A 21,180-nucleotide genomic window follows, 5' to 3' on the forward strand; every position below is an offset into this window, starting at 1 on the left:
TTCCCATCTCTTTTCCCCCAGACCTTCTGCTAAATCATCTTCAAATCTTGCATGGCAAAGGGTTTGAGGGGTAGGGAAGTGAGGCAGGAGGATGCTTCTAATGAAATGATCTTCATACCTTCTGCTTCCCTCCTTAGAGTACAGGTCTCCATTAGTACTGGTCCTATGGGGAGGGGCTCCATTTTTGAAATTCCAACACTATAGACCATTTTCATGACAACAGATAATTAACCAATGGTATTTATTGAGCAATTACTATGTGCAGAGCGCTATTCTAGGCACTTTGGGAGAGTACAATGCAACAGAGTTGGTAGACATGTTCCCTGGTCGTAAGGAGGCTCAGAGCTGCAAGAAACTGCAAGGAGGCTTCCCTTTCTAAAACTGTGAGCTTGTTGTGAGCAGGGATTGTCATTATTGTTGTATTGTACTTTCCCAAGTGCTTAGTACAGTGCTCTGCACACAGTAAGCACTCAATAAATAGGATTGAATGAATGAAGGAGCTTACATTCTACAGGACTATTTACAGGTCATTTTTAAACACTGAAAGAATGTAATTCATCTGCTTTTTATTCTTCTCATATTTAACTCTACAGTACTCTAAATGGAGCAACAATTTTGCATGAGGTTTTGAGGTTACTATTTGAAAAAAAATCATTCTTCAAGATATTCCTTAGTAGCATTGCCAGTTTCCTTGGAGAAAATCCATAGTGTGATTCATTTTTCTTTCACATTAATTCACAACTCAGATATACCTAGGATTCTATGGAAATATAGAAAAATAGACTCTGATGTTCCACTTTGGTTAGGATATTACTTGAGGTTATTCTTTGCTAAAATAATCATAATTGTGTTGTTAAGTGCTTACTATGTGGTAAGCACTGGTTTAGAGAAAATCAGATCAGATACTGTTCCCACCCCACATAGGGATCACAGTCTAATGCAGGGAGTGGGGGGAAATAAGTATTTTATCCTCACAAAGGATATGAGAAAACTGAGGTACAGGGAAGTTAAGTGACATGCCCAAGATCACCCAGCAGGCAAGTGGAGAAACTGGGATTAGGACTCAGGTCTTCTGACTCCCAATCCTATGCTCTTTTTACTAGGCCATGCTGCTTCTCCCAGAAGCAGAAAAAGCTTAGTGCCTGGCAGGCTTAAACTATTAATTTTTATCTTTAGTCTTTTGATGTTCACCAAAGGTATAAACTTAAAAATGCAAATGAAAGTGGAGTGTTCTCATTGCTACCCTGAATAATATTCATTCAGGGAGTTAAAGTTTTAAATATATGATTCTTATGGAATATGGTTTGCTAATGAATAAATTGAAGTAGAAGGTCAGTGACTTGACTAGGTCTTGGACTAGGGCAATTAATGCTTGACTGATAGACCAGAACACAATTGACACTGGAAAGGCAGCCTGGGCCTGGGAGTCAGAGGACTTGAGTTCTAATCCCCAATCTGCCACTTGCCTGCTGTGTGACCTTGGGAAAGTCAGTTAATTTCTCCGAGACTGTTTTCTCATCTGCAAAATAGGAATTCAATACCTGTTCTCTTTCCTCTGCTACCACATTAATCTAAGCATTTATAATGATGATGGTATTTGTTAAGTGCTTACTATGGGTCAAGCACTTGCCTAAGCATTTAGGTAGATATAAGATGATTGGTTTGGACACAATCCCTGTCCCACATGGAGCTCACAGTCTTAACCCCCGTTTTACAGATGAGGTAACTGAGGCACAGAGAAGTTGAGTGACTTGCCCAAGGTCACATAACAGACAAGTGGCAGAGCCAGGATTAGAACCCGGTTCCTTTTGATTTATAGGCCTGTACTCTACCCACTAGGCCATGCACTTAACTAGCCCATCGTAATTATAGTTTCAGCCTCCTTTCTCACCTCCCGACTCCAGTCCATACTAAATCATACTGCCCAGATCAATTTTCTACAAAAACATTTAGGCCATGTTTCCCCACTCCTCAAGAACCTCCAGTAGTTGTCCATCCACCTCCACATGAAACAGAAACTCTTCACCATCGTCTTTAAAGCACTCAATCACCTTGCCCCCTCCTACCTCACCTGGCTACTCTCCTACTACAACCCTTCACTCTTCTAACTCCAACCTACTCACTGTACCTCGATCTCAACTATCTCACTGCCGACCTCTCGGCCACATCCTGCCCTCTGGCCACAGTGCTTCTCACCATGCGCAGACCAAATTTTGGGGCCCAGATTCTGGACCAGGATGCCTCAGCCATCAGTCAGTGAGGACAGGGGTGAATGGCCTTGTGCAGGACTCCTAAGAGAGGCCTAGCTCTGGGCAGCAAGAACAGCAGGAGGGAGGGAACATTTGGAAAAGCAGTGTGGCCTGATGGATAGAGCACGGGCCTGGGAGTCAGAAGGAGCTGGGATTAGAACCCACTTGTCTGCTGTGTGACCTTGGGGAAGTCGCTTCACTTCTCTGGGCCTCAGTTACCTCATCTGTAAAATGGGGGTTACTAGGACTGTGTCCAACCCAACGCGATTATCTTGTTTCTACCCCAGGCTTAGTGCGTTGCCTGGCACACAGTAAACGTTTAACAAATACTTAAAAAAAAAACCCACAACAAAACAAAGAAACATAAGCGCTCAATAAATACGATTGAATGAATGAATTTAAATGGGTCTTTAGGTCTCTCCTCAGTTGCTCTTCCAAGGATCCACTGTCACTGTCTTTGGAGTTTCTGAATGTAGAACTTCACTGCTTTTCCATTCAAGGAGTATCAAACTTGCCCTTACCTGGACAGGTCCCTTAAGGTCACCTCTTCTCTGGTTCTCTGAACCCCAAACCTAATCCTCTCAGTCTCACTGATTGCACCCTCACCCCTCCCCCATCTCTCTATACCCCATCCCCCATCTCCCCACAATGGGCACCATTACCATCTCCCCAGCTCTAAAAGAATGAACCCTGCCTCCTCTGCTCAGCTCACTCAAGGCTCTCCCCAACTTCCCCCCACACCCACCTCCTCACCTTGCCCCTTCTTCCAGGGTAAATTCAGGGTCATAAAGCTTGCGGGGTGTTGAAGAGCAGGTGGGGGGGAATGAGCCTCCCATTTTATCCCCTGGATCCCCCTCCTCCTCCATTTCCCCTATTCCCCTATTCCCTGTTCTCTGCCTAACTAACCTGGCCGTCCCCCTGACACCATCCCCCAACTTTGTGGCCCCTGCAGCTGCACAGTGTTTGGTATGGAAGGGAGTGAGATAAAGGTGGCTGCAGCATTGTAAGCTCATTTTGGGTAGGGAATGTCTCTTGTATTGTACTCTTCCAAGTGCTTACTACAGTGTTGTGCAAACAGTAAGCACTCAGTAACTACGATCGACTAACTGACTAGTGCATAGCTGACTAACTGACTAACTCCCACTGCGTAGGAGCCACAGGAATTAAAGAACGGAGGAGACTGCAGGGCCACAGGAGCGCAATCCCCCAGGTGTGGGAAGGATCCCAGAAACCTGTGGGAATGATGCAGTTTGGCTAGAAATGACTGGGCACAGCTACTTCCCCCCCGCCAATTTTCCAAATTAGAATTCGAGTCTCAGTAACTTCCGCCTCTCCGACTCTTCTTTCCCCCCTTCCTTCCTATCACCTAGCCTGCTATCGGAGGAGGGGAAGACATCTGTCTGAACCTGCTGCCCAAAGTGGCTGCACAGTCATGTGCAACTCCACTGAGTCCCACAGTTTTGGATCCTGCTGGTCATCAATCAGTCAGTCAATCAACGGATGCTATTTATTGAGCACTTACCATGTTCAGAGCATTGTACTAAGCACTTGGGAGAGTACAGTGTAACAGAGTATGCTGGTCAAGATGGGACTCTGCCCTGAAGTTGAGCAAGGGCATGAATTATTCATACTAATAAAAATGATGATGGTATTTGTTAAGTGCTTACTCTGTGTCAAGCACTGTTCTATGAGCTGAGGTAGACACAAGCTAGTCAGGTTGAACACGGTCCCTGTCCCACATGGGGCTTACAGTCTTACTCCCCATTTTCCAGATGAGGTAACTGAGGCACAGAGAAGTTAAGTGACTTGCCCAAAGTCACACAGCTGATAAGTGTGGTGGAGCTGGGATTAGAACCCATTACCTCTGATTCTCAAGCCAGGCGCTTTCCACTGAGCCACACTGCTTCTCTTATAATGTTCTTAAAGAGTGCTTCCAGGAGCACTCTGGCTAAGATCTTTCTGGCCCTGTGGAAGTAATGAGGCCCCATAATAGTTTACATGGGGAGCGCTATTCGCTTTTATTCTTGATGCTACATATATGAACTCTTAGTAATAGCAATAGTATTTCTTGAGTGCTTACTGAGCACAGAATGCTATACTAGATGCTGTAAGATCTGCCTTTTCTTCCTCCCTTTCATTTTTGTTCTCTCATCCTCACTCTCCCTTCTTTCTCCCCATCCCTCCCCTTTTCAACCAGTCAGTCAATACTAATTTCAGAGCATTTACTCCATCCAAGTAATAATAATGATAGCATTTATTAAGTGCTTACTGTGTGCAAAGCACTGTTCTAAGCACTGGGGAGGTTACAGGGTGATCAGGTTGTCCCACGGGGGGCTCACAGTCTTCATCCCCATCTTTCAGATGAGGGAACTGAGGCCCAGAGAAGTGAAGTGACTTGCCCAAAGTCACTGGCAATTGGCAGAGCCGGGATTGTACTAAGCATTGTACTAAGTACTTGGGAGAGTATGATAGTTGACATGATCCTCGCTCTCAGAGCTCTCATTGGTGAATCATTTTGAGCAAGCCTCAATTAAAATAAGATGGTTTTTCTGTGGCCAAACTTTTTCTCTTTACCACGCCAAGTTTACTTATTCAGAAAGATGATGTGTGTTTTAAAAATGTACCTTTTTATGCAAGATTGAGCCCAGTTTGTAGTCGATCTAATATCCCAGAGTTTCCTACATTCTGTAGGTACTTTTCAGATGGTTTTAGTAAAAGGAGGTCAACATTTGGGATTTGAACCATTAAAATATGTTACAAACTTCCAAATCTGACTAAGCCTTAGGGATTAGACAGCAAGTACAGTACATTCTGTTTCCTGCACAACGATAACAGTTTTTACTTTAGAAAATCTAAACAATTAGGGCTGTCCTTTCCTTTCCTTTCACTGGTTTGTGAGCTTGAACTCTCCCTGATCCGTCAGTTATAATTATATGTACTGCTTCAGGCTAATGCAAATAAAGGACACCAGTGATAGAGAAGGCCATTTTTTCTGAGTCGAGCGGGAGCACTGTGGCAACATTAAAATGGACTAAATCAAAATGCCAGAGGTAGTTTGCAAAATCCAGCATCTCTGAACATGCAGATGAATGATAGCCAGTAGCGTCAAATGCTGGTATTAAAAACCTTGCATTTTGGGGAACCACCAAACCTTTCAACCTTTGCCTTTCCCAGGTACGTTGGGCTGTGGGGGGTGGGTTTTATGTCTGTGCATCGATGGAAATGCTTCAGGCTCAGATGTAAGCAAAATGAACTTTTCCCCTCCTTAGCAGTGCCCCCCCCCCCCAACCAAATGATGAGCAGAAGGGGTGGGGGGGAGTTAATTAAAATCTGTGAAAGAAAAATAGGCAAACCTTTTACAACAGGCAGCGTGAGGTGGGCTGTGTTAATATAACAATTTGTTAATATGCTAGTCAGCTGTAATCAGTATTAAAATTACTTTAGGCTTTTTTATGTTAAGCAAAAGCTACTAATTAAAGAGAGCAATGACCTGTGAGATTGGCCATGAAAGCCATTAACCACTGGAATATAATTCTAAAGGAAACATTAGCTTTAAAGAATTCTCCTTGCCATAGTTTACATTTACACTTTGGAAATGACTTCCCTTTTAAAATTTTCGATTTCCACAATTTTTAAATTCTCTTTATTGACAGTGACTCCCTACCCTTATATGTGAATGGTGCCAAAAGCACTTCTGCCCAACCAACATTTCATTCCTAGCCCTCAGTCAACAGGCTCAGGAACCCTAGGGTTTCCTTCATCTGCAAAATAGAGGTAATAAAGATACATAGCATCAAAGAGTGGGGAGTAAGTAATACTAATAGTTATGGAACTGCTTGTATGTCATAGGTGTCAATTTTTCCTTCTGACTATGGAGGCAAAAAGAGGACAAGGAGGAGCAGCATTACCTAGTGGATAGAGTCAGGGCCTGGGACTCAGAAGGACCTGGGTTCTAATGCCAGCTCTGCCACTTGTCTCTTGAGTGACCTTGGGCAACTCACTTCACTTCACTGGGTGCCACAGTTACCCTATATGTAGAATGGGGATTAAGACTGTGAGCCCCATGTGGGACAGGGACTGTGTCCACCTCAATTTGCCTGTATCCACCCCAGCATTTAATACAGTACCAGGCATTTAGTAAGTGCTTAATAAAAACCACAATTAGTAAGAAATTTTAGCAGGGTTGGAGGAACAGGGGTAAAAAAGGCAACAGACCAGAAAGTCACTACTTGGGGACTTTTCAGCCTCATTCGGACTAATACTGTTGATTAATTTGATCAAAAGCAACTCAATAAAAAGTTTTGTGGCCTCAGTTCCAGAGTTGGAAGCAGCAAGGTCTGAAATGACTTTCCCTATATGTAAAACAGAGTATTTATGAGTATAAGCTTCTTGAGCTCAGGAGGTCTTGTGTCTTGTTACTGTTGTAGTTGCCCAGGTACTTAGTATAATGCCTAGCACCCAGTAGGTGCTTAGTAAATGAAGTTGTAGTGGTATTGATTTGACTTTGGTGGGAAGCAGCAGGGCCTAGTGGAAAGAGCATGGGCCTGAGAGTCAGAGGACCTGAATTCTAATCCTCGCTCTGCAATGGCTCTGCCAATTGCTAGCTGTGTGACCTTGGAGAAGTCACTTCTCTGTCCCTCAGTTTCCTCAACTTTAAAATGGGGATTCAATACCTGTTTCGCCCCCCACTTAAGACTCTGAGCCCTAAGTGGGACAGAGACTGTGTCCGATCTGGTTGACTTCTACCTACCCCAGCACTTAGAACAATGTGTGACACATAATAAGTGCTTAACAAGTACCATAAAACAAACAAACAAACAGGCTGGGATTGAGCAAAGATCCCATTGAGTTGAGTTGAGTTGCATTGAGTTGCGACCCAATCACTGCTTGGCATGGATTTGTTCAATTACATCAAGGAAGGAAGGAATGGATTTCCTACTACATCCCTATTGTATGAAGAGACCACTTTATTTTCACTGAAAGACTTGGACTTAGTTAACTGGAAGGGAAAAAACAAGAGGTTAAGTGGAAGAGGAAAAACTGAGGAAAACTGAGGAAAAACTGATAGAAGCCAGTGCCTTGAGAGAGTTCAATGAAAGAGAACACAGTCTTTTTTGTTTTCTGACTGAGTGTAGCATCAGGGAGAATGAGAGATTTGTCATTGACATTTCTAATTTATAAAAACGCTGAAGCATAGACCAGGATATAATTCCATGGAATGCCAGGGTAAATCCATTCTTATTTTCATGGTTTATTTCACTGTTTTATTATAGCTTATAATAAGCTTATATTATATATTATATTATATATACTATATATTATTGACAGTTATTATTGACAATTATAAGCTATATATTATAGCTTATAATTTATTTTACATGTCTAAGACTGAATTCCTTTGTCTTCTCTCCCAAACCCTGCCCTCTCCCTGACTTTCCCATCTCTGTTGACGGCACTACCATCCTTCCCATCTCACAAGCCCGCAACCTTGGTGTCATCCTCGACTCCGCTCTCTCATTCACCCCTCACATCCAAGCCGTCACCAAAACCTGCTGGTCTCAGCTCCGCAACATTGCCAAGATCTGCCCTTTCCTCTCAATCCAAACCGCTACCCTGCTCGTTCAAGCTCTCATCCTATCCCGTCTGGACTACTGTATCAGCCTTCTCACTGATCTCCCTTCCTCATGTCTCTCCCCACTTCAATCCATACTTCATTCTGCTTCCCGGATTGTCTTTGTCCAGAAATGCTCTGGGCATGTTACTCCCCTCCTCAAAAATCTCCAGTGGCTACCAATCAATCTGCGCATCAGGCAGAAACTCCTCACCCTGGGCTTCAAGGCTCTCCATCACCTCGCCCCCTCCTACCTCACCTCCCTTCTCTCCTTCTACAGTCCAGCCCACACCCTCTGCTCCTCTGCCGCTAATCTCCTCACCGTGCCTCGTTCTCACCTGTCCCGCCGTCGACCCCCAGCCCACGTCATCCCCCGGGCCTGGAATGCCCTCCCTCTGCCCGTCCGCCAAGCTAGCTCTCTTCCTCCCTTCAAGGCACTACTGAGAGCTCACCTCCTCCAGGAGGCCTTCCCAGACTGAGCCCCTTCCTTCCTCTCCCCCTCGTCCCCCTCTCCATCCCCCCCATCTTACCTCCTTCCCTTCCCCACAGCACCTGTATATATGTATATATATTTGTACACATTTATTACTCTATTTATTTTACTTGTACATATCTATTCTATTTATTTTATTTTGTTAGTATGTTTGGTTTTGTTGTCTGTCTCCCCCTTTTAGACTGTGAGCCCACTGCTGGGTAGGGACTGTCTCTATATGTTGCCAACTTGTACTTCCCAAGCGCTTAGTACAGTGCTCTGCACACAGTAAGCGCTCAATAAATACGATTGATTGATTGATTGTTTGATTATAGGATTTAGTGGTGTGTGGAGTTTAAATAAAGCTAAACCCAAATGCCACACCTGAGAACCTCTCCAAGTCAGGGTTGAAGCCCATGAGTGAAATGATATGGGTTATGGCATAGTTTTTCCAAAGTTTTTAGCTTTGTGCATAAGAGGTTGGGAAAATGTGATCTTTCAAAAGCAGTCTGCTCGAATAGAAACAGAGATCATGTCTCCCAACTCTGTTGTAATAATAATAATAATATTGGTATTTGTTAAGCACTTACTATGTGCAAAGCACTGTTCTAAGCACTGGGGTAGATACAAGGTAATCAGATTGTCCCACGAGGGGCTCACAGCCTTCATCCCCATTTTACAGATGAGGGAACTGAGGCCCAGAGAAGTGAAGTGACTTGCCCAAAGTTACACAGCTGACAAGTGGCGGAGCCGGGATTTGAACCCATGACCTCTGACTCCAAAGCCCGGGCTACCCTCCCAAGCAATTAGTACAGTTTTTGGCACACAGTAAGCGCTCAATAAATACCATCTAGTGACCGATAAAGAGGAGAAGAAGTCAAAGTAACTCCGCTGAGTACCTGGTCAGTGCCCGTCTGCCCAGCTTCCCATTCTAATCCCATGCCCTGGCCCCGGCTCGCCTCCCACCCAGAGACACGGCCGCTCCCATGGACCCCTTCATGTCAGCCTGGACTGATGACCTCTATTGCCACCACAGCTGCTGGGATGTCCGTGGGCCATAGAGTGGGCAATGCCCTGATTGGAACCTCCAGCAGGGAGAGCAGCCCCGAGCCGGCCCAGCAGGCCAGCCCTGACCAAGCAGTATGGCTCAGTGGATAGAGCACGGGCATGGTAGTCAAAAAGACGGGTTCTAATCCCAGCTCTGCCACTTGTCTGCTGTGTGACTTTGGGCAAGTCATTTCCCTTCTCTGTGCATCAGTTCCGTCATCTCTAAAAAGAAGGTTACGATTGTGAGCCCTATGTGGGACGGGGACTGTTCCTGTATATATGTTTATGCATATTTATTACTCTCTTTTACTTGTACATATCTATTCTATTTTATTTTGTTAATATGTTTTGTTTTGTTCTCTGTCTCCCCCTTCTAGACTGTGAGCCCACTGTTGGGTAGGGACCGTCTCTATGTACGGGGACTGTACCTGTATATAGGTATATATGTTTGTACAGATTTGTTATTCTATTTATTTATTTATTTTTCTTGTACATATCTATTCTATTTATTTTATTTTGTTAATATGTTTTGTTTTGTTCTCTGTCTCCCCCTTCTAGACTGTGAGCCCACTGTTGGGTAGGGACCGTCTCTATGTACGGGGACTGTACCTGTATATATGTATATATGTTTATACGTATTTATTACTCTATTTATTTTACTTGTACATATCTATTCTATTTATTTTCTTTTGTTAATTTGTTTTGTTCTCTGTCTCCCCCTTCTAGACTGTGAGCCCACTGTTGGGTGGGGACCATCTCTATGTACGGGGACTGTACCTGTATATATGTATATATGTTTATACATATTTATTACTCTATTTATTTTACTTGTACATATCTATTCTATTTATTTTATTTTGTTAATATATTTTGTTTTGCTCTCTGTCTCCCCCTTCTAGACTGTGAGCCCACTGTTGGGTAGGGACCATCTCTATGTGTTGCCAACTTGTACTTCCCAAGCGCTTAGTACAGTGCTCTGCACACAGTAAGGGCTCAATAAATACGATTGATTGATTGATTGATTGGCACATAGGAAGCACTTAGCAAATACCATAAAAACAAAAAAAAAACAGCTGAGGAGGTGGACTGGGTGATCCTTTAGCTCACACTCCACCGGCCTGGTTCCGGGGTCCAGTCAGAGACCACAGGAGCCCTGATCCCTGTGCTGGACTCCAGTGCTGATGTTTGCCCTTCACCAGAGTACTGTTGGGACACAAGGGTCAATCCCTCGGGCATGGAATGAGGAGGACCTGTCAACTGTCAACTCCTCAAAAATCTCCAGTGGCTACCAATCAATCTGCGCATCAGGCAGAAACTCCTCACCCTGGGCTTCAAGGCTCTCCATCACCTCGCCCCCTCCTACCTCACCTCCCTTCTCTCCTTCTACAGCCCAGCCCGCACCCTCCGCTCCTCCGCCGCTAATCTCCTCACCGTACCTCGTTCTCGCCTGTCCAGCCATCGACCCCCGGCCCACGTCATCCCCTGGACCTGGAATGCCCTGCCTCTGCCCATCCGCCAAGCTAGCTCTCTTCCTCCCTTCAAGGCCCTGCTGAGAGCTCACCTCCTCCAGGAGGCCTTCCCAGACTGAGCCCCTTCCTTCCTCTCCCCCCCGTCCCACTCTCCATCCCCCCATCTTACCTCCTTCCCTTCCCCACAGCACCTGTATATATGTATATATGTTTGTACATATTTATTACTCTATTTATTTATTTATTTTACTTGTACATATCTATTCTATTCATTTTGTTTTGTTAGTATGTTTGGTTTTGTTCTCTGTCTCCCCCTTTTAGACTGTGAGCCCACTGTTGGGTAGGGACTGTCTCTATATGTTGCCAATTTGTACTTCCCAAGCACTTAGTACAGTGCTCTGCACATAGTAAGCGCTCAATAAATACGATTGATGATGATGATGATGATGAACTGTGGGTTAATCTTACCCAATCGCATTTGCCCTCCTGGGCTGTTTGACCTTGAGAGTTGGAGTGATGGGAGGTGGGACTTTGATTTTTGAATTGCGTTTTGGGAGCTGCCCTCGTTGTTAGTGAGATCAACTTCTTTCTCCTTATATTATGAATTCTTTATTTATATTAATGTCTGTCTCCCCTCTAAACTAAGCTCCTTATGAGCAGGGAACGAATGGGAACAGGGAACACTATTATACTGTCCTCAACCAAATGCTTAGTAAAGTGCCCTGCACATAGTGAGCACTCAGTAAATACCATTGATTATGATGACAGTCAGTGCCTTCATGGACACTGAACTGGAACAAGCAGCAGGCTATGAATCACTCATTTATTGGATAGGTTGGAGGCTTTCTGTAGGCCAGCTTGCCGTTTCAGAGTGGGACAAGCCACAGACACTGTTTGTACTTCTGGAATGTGGTCTTCCATTGTAAAATGGGTATTTTCTGTGGTAATGGCCAATCAAAGTTTGTCATTGTAGTACAGGGATATAAACCTAGATGATTTGACTCTTCCCAGTATGTAAGTCCTTAATGCCGAAAGTGGAGGACTAAGACTTTGCCCAAAATGTATTTTTTTTGTTTTAAATTACCATCTTTTATTTTCCACACAGTATCCTGAATTTGCTGTTGATTTTGGGTGCTATTAAAAAGCAGTTGAATTGCATGACATTGTTTTTGAATTCTTTGGGCTTAAGCAATGCCTCATTATAATACTATTTATTTTTTACTGGACTAATAAAACAGAAGGAAAATGTGCTGACAAATGTTTTAGTTTAGAAACCCTGTTCAGCTGCCACATACTCATTTAGACACTTTTGACCTGCCCTGTATGTGAAACAGACTCTTCAATGAGAGCCTCATTTACAGGTTGTCTTGCTTTCTATTTCCATCAGTTTCTTGTGGACCAAAAATTCCAGTCAGTTCTTTTTTTTTTTTTTTTTTTACTTTAATGCAGTAGTGTTAAATGTCTGCTTGAGAAAATAAGACTATATGAGGGAATGTGTTTTTGATGCTGAGCAATGACATGCTGTACGTTAAAGGATATCTTAAAAAAAAAGTCTAATGACTTCTTACCTGGGTACCTATGGATTGCAGAACTAGAGAAATTCTCAAGGTGACTCTCCATGACTGATTTAGGTCAAAAGTTAGTCATTATCTAGGATCTCCAGGATGCAGTGGAATACTTTGAATTCATTGGAATACAGTAAATATGGAGAAGCAGTATGGCCTAGTAGAAGGAACCCGGGCCTGGGATTTAGAGGACCTGGGTTCAAATCCCAGTTCCTCTACTTGTCGGCTTCATGACCTTGGGCAAGTCACTTCACTTCTCTGTGTCTGAGTTACCTCATCTGTAAAGTGGGGATTACTACTGTGTGCCCCATGTGGGATGTGGACTATGTCCAATTTGATTAGCTTGTATCTCCCCCAGCACTTTGTACAATGCCTGGCACATAATAAGTGCTTAACAAATGCTATTAACAAAAAATTAAAAATTTAAAGGGGATAAAATGGACCCTCAGGGAAGATTCTCAAGTTTTCATCCTGGATGGCCTTCTTATTTCTGCATGGGAATTTTTTTGAGCTCTGGCTGGTTTTGTACCAGCTCAATTAGGATCCTGAATCCTGGCCAATGAAAATATACAAGGCTGTTGCCCTCCTAACCAAAAATTCTTTCATTAACTAATGTTGATGGAAGTGCATTTAGCCGCAGCAATTTGCATAGCAGTTGAATTGCTGTTTGTATCGAACAGTAAACCAAAGGATAATCAAGAAAATCCTGACCATGCCAATAGAGAGTAAGAAAAGAGAGAAGCTCTCTAGCTCTTTTGTGCAGATCTTTGGCACAAAAGGCTGTTAAGGACAAATAACAAAAACAGGTTCATTGTAACAAGTGGTGATAATTACTTTCTGCTGTCCCCTCTTTATGTATACTCAACCGTTTGCACAATACACATCTGTAATCTCTTCCCTTCTCCTGAGAAGCATCGTGGTTCAGTGGAAAGATCCCAGGCTTGGGAGTCAGAGGTCGTGGGTTCTAATCCCCGCTCCACCACTTGTCAGCTGTGTGACTTTGGGAAAGTCACTTCACTTCTCTGGGCCTCATTTCCCTCATCTGTAAAATGGGGATTAAGCCTGTGAGCCCTACATGGGACAACCTGATCACCCTGTATTCTCCCCAGCACTTAGAACAGTGATTTGAACATAGTAAGCACTTAACAAATACCATTATTATTATTATTATTATTCTCCTATTTTTGTATGTGCTTTTATATAGCAATGTCCAAGTAGGACTATTTCAACAAAATAATTTAAAATCCCTGTGTCGTGCCACATACATTTACCCAAGTAAACGTAGAGCTAAATAGCAGTGATGTATTAAAAAATGTGTTGTAGTGGGGTGGGTGAAGCACAGGGGAATAATTATATAATATGGGATTGGCATGGCCTAGTGGAAAGAGCACAGGCCTAGGAATCAGATTCTAATCCTGGCTCCACCACTTCTCTGCTGTGTGGCCTCAGGCAAGAAACTTAACTTCTCTGTGCCTCATTTACTTCATCTGTAAATTAGGGATTACTACTGTGAGCCCCATGTGGGACATGGACTATGTCCCACCTTGTATCTATCCCAGTGCATTGCCTAGTATAATGTCTGGCATATAGCGCTTAACAAATGCCATTTTAAAAAAAGGCATCATGGGTCCCCCCTAAGAGCTTAACAATGGCATGTCCTTGTTCAGATCATTATTTGGTGGTGAAACCTGAAAAATGTTCAGGCGACTTCAGCTATGTAAGCTACTGAAAACTAGGCTGGCTGTTGCTTGAGACACTTCAAATTTTGCAACTCTTAGAGTATCAAAAAGTTTCATCTGGAACATTAAGATGACTCAATGTCAAGTCCCTGGAAAAGAATTACAACAGAGTGCAGACTTGTAAGCTCCTTATGGGCAGGGATTGGATTTACCAACTCTGTTGTAGTGTACTCTTCCAAGGTCTTAGTCCAGTGTCCTGCATGCAGTAAGTGCTCAGTAAATATCATTGATTGATTTGTTAAGGGCCTACTTTGGGTCAAGGACTGTAGTAAGTGCTGGGGTAGATTCAAGATAATCAAGTAGGTATGCGTTTACCAACTCTGTTGTATTGTACTCTCCTAAACACTTAGTACACTTGCCCTGCAAACAGTAAGTGCTCAGCAAATACAATTGACTGATTGAGCTTCCTTCACCATCATGTCTTCTGACACATACCACTTTTGATGTACTGCCTGCCGAATGCTATAAAATAATGTTACATAACTCTGCCACCCACGGAATGTACTGTTTCCTTCTGGACCTAGTGCTGTGTCTGCTGAAACATTTGTTTATTTTTGAGAAGCAGCGTGGCTTAGTGGAAAGACCACGAACCTGGATGTTGGAGGATTTATGTTCTGATCCCAGCTCTGCCAATTGCTTGCTGTGTGATTAACTCTATGTGCCTCAGTTTCCTCAACTATAAAATGGGGATTTTTAAATACCTGTTGTCCCTCCTACTGTGAGCCTTGCTGGGCAGGGACTTTGTCCAACCTGATTAATTTGTATCTGTCCCAGTGCTTACAACAGTGCTTGATATGTAGTAAGCGCTTAGCAAATACCATAATAGCAATAATAAAAACACTTTTATGACATTTTTTAGACTTTAGTGCGTTATACTCTCTTTTCCCCCAGCGTAACATCTTTGTGAGCTCTATCAATCAGTGAGGTATGGTAGACATTATTTTAATGCACACCACGGTAGGTGTTTCTTGTCAGAAATACTGACAAGATTTCTGATACTGATTCAGAACCAAATACTGATTCAGGCCAACCCTCTTTAACTTGTGAAATCTAATAAGATCATAGCATGGGTTGGTATAGCTGTGGGCAGAGAATACTCAGTGCCAAATGCATTTTCCTTTAGAGTACATTCATAAACGAATGTGGAACAGTGAGACAGGATGGCAGTACGTGCAATTTAAGATGGAGCTCAAATTGGTTTAATATTTTTCTTTTCAACCGCAGTTTTCTCCCAAGTACTTTCTAAATTTTGGGGTCACATTCTGCTTCAGTTACCCCTCTTTTTAGTGTGAAGTGATTATTATTGTGGCTGTATGATATAGATGCTGTCTCCAGTTCCATTAATAAATCCTTTTTTGATTCCAGGAGGTTGCAGTTTGGTTATAAAAATGCTAATCTGGTGGACTTTGTCCATATCTGTTATAACAACACTGATAATAATGGTGCTTTTTAAGCACTTAGTATGTGCAAAGCACTGTACTAAGTATTGGGATGGATACAAGCAAATCAAGTTGTACACAGCCCCTGTGAGTGTGGGGCTCACAGTCTTAATCCCCATTTTACAGATGAGGAAACTGAGGCACAGAGAAGTGAAGTGACTTTCCCAAAGTCAACCAGCAGACAAGTGGCAGAGCTGGGATTGGAACCCATGTCCATCTGAATCCCAGGCCCACGCTCTATCCAAACAATCAATCAATCAATCATATTTATTGAGCGCTTACTGTGTGCAAAGCACTGTACTAAGCTCTTGGGAAGTACAAGTTGGTAACATATAGAGACAGTCCCTACCCAACAGTGGTCTCACAGTCTAAGCCATGCTTCTTCTACTACTCCATGCTGCTTCTTTGTATCTAAAAGTTATCTAAGCACTGAGCTAAATAAATAAGACATTGGCATCATTCTGTGACTTCTTGAGCAAAAACGTGTTCTCACAGGATCATGCAGTCAGCTAGCTCTTAATCCCTGGCCAATCTTTGCTTGACTGGATTTACATTGTTGCCCCCGTCCATCAGTTCAGAAGGCTGTTTAAAAGGGCATACCAGACAAAGACTTGGTATTGTCTTCTTAGGAAGCTTCTCCACTGATGTTGATGTTGTACTCAGAACCAACTCATTTCTGGTTGAATTTAAATTTTTTATCAAATTATTGTCTAGATCTGCTGGAGAAGTCACACCGAAGAGATGAGGAAATGGAACATCTGCAGGTAAGGTACATTTATTAATTGCACCCTCCAGAAGTCCTCCTTTTGAATCTTTAAATCCCAAATTAAAAGATCACTAGGTCTGTATTACCACCCTGAAACTTGAAGACTTTTTTCCACCTTCAGTCACAAGGAAAGGATGGAAGGCTGAGGCATAGTGCCAAAGTTCCCGGGTCTACTGCTGACCGTTCCCTTAATGCCAGGGAGTAGATTCCTAGCCCTGCACATGGCACATTCTGTAACCGACCTGCTCGGTTTGGAGAGACTGTAGACTGTAAGCTCTAGACTGTAAGTAAGCTCACTGTGGGCAGGGAATGTGTCCCTTGTATATTGTTATATTGTACTCTCCCAAGCAGTTAGTATAGTTCTCTGCACACAGTAAGCACTCAATAAATACAATGGACTGACTGACTGAGAGCAGTTCTGCCTTCATTTTTCCGGGAAAAGAACCCAATGTGTCCTTCTCCCTCTGGCATATGCAACTTGCCTGGGGCAGGATTATTAGGGGACCACCACTGGATTATGTCTTGCTCAAGGTCACACAGCAGGCAAGAGGTGTGTCCGGGATTAGAACCCAGTTCTAACTTCCCCTGAACTGAAACCTACAGATTGACTCCCCATATTGGGACCTCAACCAAACTCTTGAATAAGGGCATTTGTTGCTGTAGAGCATGCAGGGAAGATGCAGGCTAAAAGAGTTCCTGTTGCACTCCATCGGGCTCTGGGCCAGATGCAAGACCCTCTCAAGTTCTTTCACTTGCTCTCCCAGCTCTCCATAGGATAATATAGGCCTCTATAATAATACAGTCCTCTAGACTGTAAACTTAGTGTGGGCAGGGAATGTGTCTTCTTATTGTTATATTGTAATCTCTCAAGCATTTATTACAGTGCTCTGCACACAGTAAAATCCCCCAAAATATGAATTATTGATTGATCTGATTAGGTGGGCCCACTATTTCCATCCTGTTTTAAGAGTGTCAGAGGCTGGTCATCACCTTCAATATCTCCTGTTTTGGACTGTTCACAGTAACGCAGAGTCAAATTTCTTTCTAGGGTCAGTCTAGGACTTGATTCAGTCAAAGTTGTTTGTATGTTGAGCTCTCTTTACAATGTTTCCTGCATAATTATAGAAGCTGTTGAATGATTTACTCCAAGACCGTTGCTCCCCGTGGTTTCGGGGGCAACGCTCGGGTTCTTACCCTCTCCGGGTCTTTGGACGTCTCCGGACGCGGCCCGCGCGTTCATACCAGGAAGAGTCAGCCAGAGGTTCAAAGCTTGGTTGCCGTTTATTTGCTATCAGCGGTTACATGGTTGAAAGAGAGAGAGAGCGAGAGAGAGAGAGAGCGAGAGAGAGAGAGGGAGAGAGCGCGCACATGCGTGCCCCCCCTTTGTCTTGTTCGTCTCTTATACCCCCCATTGCCCGGGGGCAGGGTTTTCTCGGGGGATGGCGTATCGAGGCTTTGACCGCCCTCCAGCCACTAGCCTAACAACAGCTCTGTCCAGTCACGAAGAGTTTGCTCTGGCTCGCCCCCAGCCACCCATTGCCAACCATCGCTGGCTGCGGATATGGCCTTGAGGTTGCCTCCGAGCCTTGCAGGTGCAAGCTTGTTTTTCTTGCCCTGGTCTCTTTATCTCCTGTTGTTGAGTCTGTTTGGCCTTGAGCCGTTGGGTACGGTTTGTGTGCACATACTGCCTGTCTCATCGCCTTCCCCCGCTCCCTACGCAAGACACTTCTCAAATGCCCAAGATCTCCCATCCCTGTTTGCTTTCAGCGTCACTAATTTCCAGAAAAACACAATCTTTCACCTCTGACCACTGTGGTGTTCCTGATATCTCTTGGAGCAAGTCTACTCTAAGAATACTTGAAAGAGTGGCTGGGGGAGGGAAGTTTTGTCTGCCTCTGTTCAATTTTAAGCCTCAGCATAGGGAAAGCAGCGTGGCTCAGTGGAAAGAGCATGGGCTTTGGAGTCAGAGGTCATGGGTTCAAATCCCAGCTCTGCCAATTGTGAGCTGTGTGACTTTGGGCACATCACTTCTCTGTGCCTCAGTTACCTCATCTGTATAATGGGGATTAAGACTGTTAGCCCCCCATGGGACAACCTAATCACCTTTCACCTCCCCAGCGCTTAGAACAGTGCCTTGCACATAGTAGATGCTTAATAAATGCCATCATTATTATTATTAATGTAATGCAAATTATTTTAGGGGCCCCTCCTTCTGGATTGGTAACACCCTACTTCATGGACCAAGATCAACTAATGAGAGATCAAGGACACTGTCAAAGTGATGATAATGATGGTATTTGTTAAGCGCTTCTAATGTGCCAAGCACTGTTCCAAGTACTAGAGTAGATACAAAGACATCAGGTTGTCCCACATGAGGCTCACAGTCTTAATCCCCATTTTACAAACGAGGTTACTAAAGCCCAGAGAAGTGAAGTTACTTGCCCAAAGTCACACAACTGACAAATGGCGGAGCCAGGATTAGAACCCAGGTCTATGACTCCCAAGCCCATGCTCTTTCCACTAAGCCATGCTGCTTCTCTAAGCATCTAAAGTGATGACATCCTTCCTAACATGCCCCACCAATCTCTTTCTGTTGTTTTAGTATCAATGGTGGCCATTCAAGAAGCCCCGGGGCTTTTGAGGGAATTCAAAATTACTGCCTTAGGCCATTTTTCCATTGAGGTTGCCATGATGATGCCCTCGGAGAATATTGAAGCTAGAATTTCTCCTTCAGGTTCTATCTCAATTCTGAGGAATGGCTAATGGTTTAATAGTCTCTCTCTCTCTCTCTCTCTCTCTCTCTCTCTCTCTCTCTCTCTCTCTCTCTTTCTCCCTCTCCTCCCCCACATTCTCTCTTTCTCCCTCTCTCACTTGTTAATAGCCTTACCTCTGCGGTGGTGGATTTCTGCATCCTAGTTAATTCTCTCAAACATTCACAGATACACATTTTCCAAATTTTCTGGGGAATTTGATCTGGGTCTTTAATATTTGCACCATTGTTCCAGCCTTTGATCTTGCATAATTTTCCATTTGGAAAAGGTGTGATTTAATTCAGCTGTGAGTTGGTTTAAAGCTGTGTTAAACCTTGGCATTAATGGCTCATTACCTCCATAGCTGGCAGAAAACTTCCCCAGGGAAGGTGGAAGTGGAATGTCCCTGGTGTCAATGTCTCTCTTGAACCTTGAGGTTTCTCACAAAGTTCTCACAGGTCTTTGCACCTGGTTATTTTCAGAGCTAGTGAATATCTGCTATTGGAGTAGATTCTGTTGCAGTGTTTCCAAATGACTGAACAGAACCTCAAGAGCTTTATGAAAAATCTCCAGATCTCACATCTTTTCCTTCAGAGCAAAACAAGAAAAAAACACCTAGAGAGACCAAATCATTGGACAATAAGATGTTTGCCTTAGAAGATTGCCTTAGAAGGACCTGGATCCTAATCCTAGTTCTGCCATCTTGTCTGCTGTGTGACCTTGACCAAGTCATTTAACTTCTCTGAACCTGTTATCTCATCTGTAAAATGGAGATTAAGACTGTGAGCCCCATGTGGGGCATGGACTGTGTCCAGCTGATTAGTTTGTAACTACTCCACTGCTTACTACAGTCCCTGCACATCGTAAACACTTAACAAATGCCAATTAAAATAATGGAATTGGGGCCGTCATTTGTTATGCTGATGATACAGCCCTACTAGCAGAAAGTGAAGAAGATTTGAAGATCTTATTATTAAAAGTTAAAGAACAAAGTAAAAAGATTGGCCTACATTTGAATGTCAAGAAAACAAAGATCATGACAACTAGAAGTTTTAACACATTTGTAGTGGATGGAGAGAAGATTGAAATAGATGACAATTTTTCTCTTCTGGGATCGATAATCAATAATAAAGGAACTAGTAGCCAAGAAATATGACAAAGATTAATATTAGGAAGACTTGCTATGAAAATCCTGGAAAAAGTCATGAAATGTACTGATGTAACAATTGCCACAAAAATGTAAATTGTCAACTCTATGGTGTTTGCGGTGACAATGTGTGGATCTGAAAGCTGGACAGTAAAAAAAATAGGATAGAAAGAACATCGATTCTTTTGAAATGTAGTGTTGAAGAAAACTTTTGCAAATACAATGGACTGCCCGAAAAACAAACAAATGGATTTTAGAGCAAATTAAACCGAAGTGGTCTTTGAAAGGCCAAATAACTTGATTTAGATTAGCATATTTTGGACTCATAATGAGGAGGACTAATGCTCGGGAGAAGACACCAATGCTTGGAAAAGTCCAGGGAAAACATGGAAGAAGCAGACCAGCAGCTAGATGGATGGAGACCATAACAACAATAATGGAAGAACTGTTAGAAAGGTTGAGGATTATGGCAGAAGACAGGACGTTCTGGAGAAAGTATATCCATGGAGTCGAAATGAATTGGAAATGACTCTATGGCACATAATAATAATAATCTGTTTACCACCAAACTATGACTAGAACTACCGACCTCCTTATGTTGATATCACCAAAGGAAAATATGGAATTTTAAGATCTAGCCAGTAGCCAATTGAGAGTCCTGTGAGTGTCCCGAGACCATAACAGAACCAATTTCCCATACAAGATAATGTTCAATATCGGGATTCATCAAACAATTAATGGAATTTTTTGAGTGCTTACTATGTGCAGAGCTACTAACAGCTACTAATGATACTAACAGCTTGGGAGAGTACAATAATAATAATGATAATAATAATGACATTTATTAAGCACTTACTATGTGCAAAGCACTGTTCTAAGCACTGGGGAGGTTACAAGGTGATCAGGCTGTCCCACAGGGGACTCAC

General features: G+C 43.2%; 1 protein-coding gene across 1 annotated transcript in view; it reads left to right on the top strand.

The window, feature by feature from the left end:
* The window catches only part of CEP128 (centrosomal protein 128), a 450,179-nt gene that overhangs the window by 318,468 nt on the left and 110,531 nt on the right, over nt 1–21,180 (top strand). The window contains exon 19 of the mRNA XM_038752555.1: nt 16,306–16,355. Within this exon, the coding sequence (XP_038608483.1) occupies nt 16,306–16,355 (50 nt within the window). The remainder of the gene's footprint in view (nt 1–16,305; nt 16,356–21,180) is intronic.

The sequence above is a fragment of the Tachyglossus aculeatus genome, chromosome 1 (assembly GCF_015852505.1).
Source record: "Tachyglossus aculeatus isolate mTacAcu1 chromosome 1, mTacAcu1.pri, whole genome shotgun sequence".
In the NCBI taxonomy this organism is placed as follows: Eukaryota; Metazoa; Chordata; class Mammalia; order Monotremata; family Tachyglossidae; genus Tachyglossus; species Tachyglossus aculeatus.